The 6,996-nt window shown below is 43.7% G+C and overlaps 2 protein-coding genes across 2 annotated transcripts in view; one reads left to right on the top strand and one right to left on the bottom strand.

The window, feature by feature from the left end:
• Positions 1 to 260: 260 nt before the first annotated feature.
• On the top strand, positions 261 to 698 carry LOC107045300. The gene has a single exon (XM_015267514.1). The coding sequence runs from the start codon at positions 261 to 263 to the stop codon at positions 696 to 698; it is 438 nt and encodes a 145-aa protein (XP_015123000.1).
• Positions 699 to 3,881: 3,183 nt separating this feature from the next.
• The window catches only part of LOC107045299 (Down syndrome cell adhesion molecule-like protein Dscam2), a 29,960-nt gene continuing 26,845 nt past the window's right edge, over positions 3,882 to 6,996 (bottom strand). Inside the window, exons 4-5 of the mRNA XM_015267513.1 lie at positions 4,226 to 4,371; positions 3,882 to 3,896 (exon numbers count right to left, since the gene is read on the bottom strand). Coding sequence (XP_015122999.1) covers positions 3,882 to 3,896; positions 4,226 to 4,371 — 161 coding nt within the window. The remainder of the gene's footprint in view (positions 3,897 to 4,225; positions 4,372 to 6,996) is intronic.

Raw genomic sequence — 6,996 nt, 5'->3', positions numbered from 1 at the left:
GCTTGAATTCTACATATTTACAGTTCAAAGCAGAGTACTATAAGCAAAAATCAGGAGCAGCAATGGGTAAGCCCATCTCCCCGATCATTGCAAATATATTCATGGAACACTTTGAAAAAGAAGTATTGAAGTCAGCACCTCTGAAACATAATGTGTGGTTCACGTATGTGGACGATACCTTTGTCATTCGACCACATAGGAAGACTGGTTTAAACTGTTCCTTGGAATTGAATTCTCAGCATACGAGCATCTAGTTCACCATGGAGATTGAACAAGATGGATGGCTCCCATTCCTGGATGTCCTGATTCGATGCAATCAGGATGACACTCTAAGCCATGAGGTGTATCGCAAGCCTACTCACACATATGGGTATCTCAATACTACCTTCCATTACGATCCCTCCCAAAAGAACTCCGTCATTAGCTCCCTAATGTACGGAGCACTGACAATCTCTCAACCCTCCAAAATCAGCAGTGAAGTAGAAAATCTTGCGACAGCTCGAACGACGAATGGATATAGCATCCAACAAATTCGAAAGATCAAGCAGAAGCTGCGGAGCAAGCTGTCATCTTTCCAAGAGGAGACTATTCCTGAGGAAAACCAGGAAAGACTCGAAGTAGCCCTCCTCCCCTATCTGAGAGGCACAACGGACCGCATAAGCAAAGTACTCGGCAAACATATTAGGTATATGACTTAATTTTTACAGATTTGTTCTTGGAGCTTGAAATTATATTTAAAATAGAAATATTTTCGCGGTCACTTGTGGTTTTGAAAGGATCGAACAAAAGATATCAGAACACCGAATGACAAGTCTACGTGAGTTACATAACCTCTCAGAATAGCAGTGTTTACAATGGTAACTGATAAACAGCACATTCGGCACTGCATTTTATACGAATTCCAACAAGGAAAAAATGCTTCTAAAGCACGGGAATCAATATGTAGTGTTCTTGGTGCCGACGTTGTGTCTCATGAAACGTGTAATTATTAGTACACATGTTTTAGAAATAGTGATGGCGATCTTAGTGACCAGCCGCGCCCTGGGCAGCTTCGAAAGTTTGAAGATGCGGAATTGCAAGCTCTACTGGTTGAAGACTCAATGCAAACGCAACAAGAGCTTGCAGCTCAGTTATGAGTCACCCAAACAGCTATGTCCAAGCGTTGCATCAAATGGGAAAAATCTGAAAACTAGGAAGGTGGGTCCCACATGTGTTGACCAAACACAAACTAGGTCAACGTATGAACACGTGCTTTTCACTGCTTGCCCGGCAACAAAAAACGAACTTCTTGTGGAAAATTGTGACGGGTAATAAAAAGTATATTTTTTACGAGAATCCCAAACGTAAAAAGTCGTAGGTAGATCCCCGGAAATCCAGTACATCGACGCCGAAACAGAATATCCACTTAAAGAAGATTCTCCTGTGTATCTGGTGGGACATAAAGGGTGTGCTTTATTGCCAACTCCTGGAAAATGGTCAGACCGTGACTGCGGAACGTTGCAGCTGACAATTAAATAGACTGAGCGAAGAACTTGATCGGGAAAGGTCATTTACTGGGCAAGGAAGCTGACAAGTCATACTGCTGCATGACAATGCTCAACCTCACGTTGCTTGCGCTACTCAGAAGACCCTCCTGAACTTGGGATTGGAAGTTCTCCCGTACGCGGCATAATCATCAGACTTGGCCCTATCCGACTATTCCTTGTTCCGGTCAATGCAGCATGCCTTAGGGGATAAATCGTTCAAAACGCTGGACTATGTGCGTAAACTCGTCGAGGACTTTAACGCCTTGAAGCCTGTAGGTTTCTTTCGCGACGGCATTCGTATGTTGTCTGAGAGAAGACGCAAGGTCATAGAAACGGATAGACAATATTTTCAAGATTAAGTTCGTTGATCTCCATTTTTTGTATTGAATAAATTTACTGAAATATCTGTAAAAATTGAGTCATATACCCAATGATATCCAAATTATTTTCCAATCCCTAAAGAAGATCGGTCAAATGCTGCCAAGAGCGAAGAATCCAAGACCCCCTTGAGCACACCAGAAGTGTACGAGATTCTCTGCTCATGCGGAAAAATGTACATTGGAGAAACCAGGAGGAAGATTAGTACACGGATCTAGGAACACCAGCGGTGTTCCAAATACGGTCGCATAGAACAGTCTGTACTGGCTGAACACTGGATGAACTTTGAATATACTATCCTATATGATCAAACAAGAATGTTGGCCAAATCTCAAGGATATTTCGAGAGGAAATATCGAGAGGGCCTGGAGATCCATAAAAACCCCCACAACCTCAACGGGCACAGAGGATATCAAGTGAACGCTATTTGGAAAACAGTCCTCCCGGTTTTTGAATTGATCAGCTGATCAATTAAAAAAGATTGGCTAATCCCGCTTTTCTCCTCACACCACCCACCATCACAGGGGGGGGGGCATATAAGAGCTATCTCCAGGCATCGGAGCTCAGAATCGGAGCTCATAGCCCTGAAGATGCAGACCGCAACGTTTGCACAACGTCGGCGCAACGCTGAAACCAAACGCGGCATCCATCCGGAAGCCAATGGTATCAGTCAAGTGTCGATGTTCGTGGTGACAGGTACAAAGTTGTCTTGGTATGTATTTTCCTAGTCATGTGGTGATATTCAGCAATTCCAGAGCACATGAAGAATATGAACTGCTAGTGAATCAAGGCTCAATCAATTATAATTCCAGGTGAAATACACTGTTAGTTGTATTAAGCCTTATTATCATTCTGTAATTATTATAGGTTGAACTTGCCCACGAACATAAGCCCAGTGACGTCTAGGTTTGTGATGTATTTTCAATAACATATTTTAATAGATAAATATAATTCTCTTGAATTTATATTCGAGCTAAAGCAAGATGATTGTTTAAAAGAAATTTTCTCATTTCTTTTCATGTATTTTAGTTGCATCTCAATAAATAATGCCCTGAGAATGACCTGAGTAATTCAACGTAGTTAGACTTTTTTGTTTATTTTATTTCATCGTCGAGTTTGCCACTGACCGCACAGGCCAACACCAAATTCCTCATCAACTCGTCAGTCAATGAGTACACATAACAGTTAATGAGTTACGTTTTCCTTTTTAATATTCTAATTGAGAAATTTTTTCAAAACTGAAATGGATTACAGCAGGGCGTCACCCACTCCATTTACCAAAGGCATTGAATAAAATTGGTCAGATGCATGCTATCCTTGTCTGATCCATTGAAATGAGGGTAGACACCTGGCGTCATTACGTCGTGAATTGGCTAAACAACTCCCTAATTTGCGAGCGACTGAAGCATGAATCAAATTGACGGAGAGTCTTCCCTTCTATCACATATTAGACTTTAGACTGCACTGCTACCTTGCTCCATACTACAAAATTTATTGTTCGTTACATATTATAAGACACCCTGTAATTCGTTGATTGAAGATGATGAAAAATTGACGCCAGCGATCCTCGGCAATATGGAACATTTATAATTAAGGAGCAAAACAATCATTTCTTTGCAATGAATTCAACGTTTTGTCTTCCAAGGAAGACCTCATCAGAGGTTTCTTTATTACTCAACCACAATTATGAACCAGATGCCGTCGCATCATAACAGTACATAATAAGTTAAATACTGATCACAAAATAAGGAATCTTTTATTAACATGTGACTGCCCCTAGTATTCAAATTGTTGTTTTATGTTTCAGAATTTTGCAGTAGTAAGGAAACTCCTGATGAGGTCTTCATCAACTTTACTCAATGAAAAAACAAGGTTCTACACCAATTGGAGACAAAGTCATATAATTGAAACTTGAATCCTATCTGAGATTACATTGAAGGTGGTCATTTTTGTAGGTTCCGCTAAGGAGCTAAATGCTTAAAAATCATCTTCCTGGGATTTAAAAAGGAAATAAAAAAATTAACTCAAGTCAGGTTATTTCAATTGTATTTTATATCTCTCTATCTTTTCAGTCTGTACTTCGATAATTTGGACAACACTTCAACTGATTTGGTCGCATCAATCTCCTCGAACCTACCCATTGCACGAGTCATATGGTGTTGACTAAAAAAATTATCCGGTGAATTTTAGCTACGAGCATTCAAAATTATGTTGCCCATGAATCAGCAGAGAAATTTCATAACTCTTAAAATCGTGGATTTTGCTGGTACCTCCAAAATAATTATTTCCTCAACTCATCAATCAGTCAACGTTCAACTTACCCGGAGCGACGATGGCAGAGGCTCCCCATCCTTGAGCCATGAAAAATGAATAGGTAAATCCCCAGAAGTGACGCTACAAGTAACCTGTGCTCTGCTGCCCTCCTGTAAGTTCGCAGGAAATCCAAATGGGCTCATAACTGGTGGACCTAAACCCCGGAAAAAATAGCTTTGGATTACAGTTACCCCATTTCACTCTGATTTTTTATCAACAATAAAGTTATAAGGCAGGCGGCAAGTTAAGGGAGTGCAGTTTAGGGTCACAATTTCATCATCATATTTATGGAAGGTCGAAAGTTGATGAGAGAAAATTAAATTTCATCAGAGTGGTGTGACAAAACGTAATTAGTCATTTTTTTGTGGAGTGAAACATTTTGAAGACTCATTAAATTGGAAACCAAACATACTTTTCGACGTTTCTCCTAGAATTAATCCTTCTTGACTTTCTACGGATACACATATACGCCGCTCCTGTGTGATGCTCCGTCGACTACACACGCACGCACCCACATACACAGACACCCCTTCTAGGAACTGCAGGGTCTTGTCGTTGGTGGAGGGGGCCTAGGCTTGCATCCCAAACTAAGAAGCAGTTCAAGCTGAGGCTTGTCCTTCTTAGGACATCTCGGAGGAGAAACCCAACTCTAAAAGAGGTGTGCAGGGTGGGCTCCCAAGAACCGCCTACAATAAAGAGAACAGGGAGGGCTCCCTTTACCAACGTAGAATAATTATGATGAGTGATGACAAAATACAAAGTTCCCATGCAGGTATTTCTAATAAGGAATATCCTGCCATCGGTTCCGATGGGGTGCAAGCCCCGGGGGGTGACGCCAGCTCCACAGGTTGTGGGACGAGCCAATCATCACTTTCTTCCAAGGCGGACCACTTGGCCTCAAATGCTACAAGTGGGGAAGAGTCACAGACTCAATAGGAGGACGTATACCGTCACGCTTGGAAGCGACTTGAATAAGAGTTACCATGAGTTTGTTCAGCCCAAGATTAATGTCAACAAGGAGATCAAATCCAAAGTGGCATCTATCGGCAGCACGTTCAAACGACTCAGGGGCTCAGAGGAGGCACGTAGTAAAACCCAGGTCCCCATTGCTGAACCTGTGCAGGCTCTATTACTACCACACATGTCGCGCTCACGGACGAACTCCGAAACGACGGTACAAGACTCAGAAGTAGATGATTCGAGTACCACGCAGTCAATTCGAGATCTCGAGACGAGAGATGTCCGAAAAGCAGTGCGGAGGAAGCACTCGAAAGGCTCACCTGCAGCAGAAGCTCAAAAACTGAAGAAGCTGAAGCAACAGGATCTGACCAGGAAGACAGCCCCGCAGGGGAAGGGACTGGGTGATGAATCAGACTGGAAGCTGATCGAGTCTAAGAGAGAGAAGAAGAAACGAGATGAGAAGCTGCTCCAAAAGCCATTGTCCGAGAAGAAAGGGCCCTCGAAGCAAAAGAAGACCCGTTGGAAACCAGCGCCCAGACCTGATGCCCTGATTGTTCGACCCAAGGACAAGGAGCAATACTCTGAAATTCTCCGCCGAGTAAAGAAGGATATCCCTGCAGAGGAAGCTTAAGATTGTGTCGATAAAATCTGCTGGACAGCGATCGAGGATATGTTGATCATCTCGACCAGGAAGACGGTCGATGGAGCTCCTCAGCTGCGTACAACCATCGCCAGTCTTCTTGGAGATGAAGCCGAGGTACCCAGTAAGGGGCAACAGGAGGATCTGGGGATAAAGGATCTTGATGAGACCACATCGAAGGAGGATGTCCTCGAGGCCCTACAGAAAGTAGCCGGGGAGGGGCTCAATATAGCTCCTGAGGCTATCAAGTCTTTGTGTAAGGCATATGAAGGAACCCAGACTGCCTCAGTGACACTCGCGGCAGCTGCTGCGAAGAAGATCCTGGGAGAGCACGTGAAAATCAAGATAGGCTGGGTCAATTGCCGTATCAGGATGGTTGAGGGACCGATAAAGTGCTTCAAGTGCTGGCACTACTGACATCTCGCCACGAAGTAGACGAGTGCAGTCGACCGGTCTAAGCTCTGCGTCAAATGCTCAGCTACCGGGCACAAGACTTCAGAGAGCAAAGACAAACCCCGATGCGCCTTGTGCACTAAGAAAGGCAACACGGAGGACTGTTCCTACACTGCTGGCGGCAGTAGGTGTCCAGTGTATAAGGAGGCACTCCAGGAGATCCTCAACAAACGACGATGAAGGTACTCCAGCTCAATCTCAACCACTGTGAGACACCACACGACTTGCTCATGCAGACGGTGCGGGAGTCGAAGCTCGATCTTGTCATCATCTCAAAGCCATATCGTCACCTGGACGCTGAATCCTGGGTCACTGATACCAGCAAGAAGGGTGCGATCTGGGGCTGTGGGAATCGATCATTCCAAAGTACCACGAGTGATAACTAAGGCCGCAGACTTCATTTACGAAAACGGCCATTATCAGAAGTTGGCTCCAAATAGGTGATTGAAGTGAGCGACAAGTAGGGTTGGGAAGAACTTGAAACATTGATGTTGGAATTTGCCATAATTCATTGATTGGAGGGTTATTTTGTTGACAAAGTGAGGAAAACCGTTTGAACGTGAGTTGGGTGTTTTGAAGAGGGTCAATGGGAGATCTCGGCAATTTCTTAAGGGTAACTTACCAGGGGAGCTATTGGGTTCTTTCAAAAGGGGATTAATGGAGGCCATGGTCGAGGGGAGATATTGGGGGTCAGTTCCCAGGACAGCCCTCAGGGTCTTTTAAGGG

This window comes from Diachasma alloeum, unplaced genomic scaffold (assembly GCF_001412515.2).
Source record: "Diachasma alloeum isolate Michigan unplaced genomic scaffold, Dall2.0 Dall_scaffold_00913, whole genome shotgun sequence".
Taxonomy (NCBI): domain Eukaryota; kingdom Metazoa; phylum Arthropoda; class Insecta; order Hymenoptera; family Braconidae; genus Diachasma; species Diachasma alloeum.
Note: the sequence above shows the minus strand (reverse complement) of the source record. Positions and strands in the feature narration are given on the sequence as shown.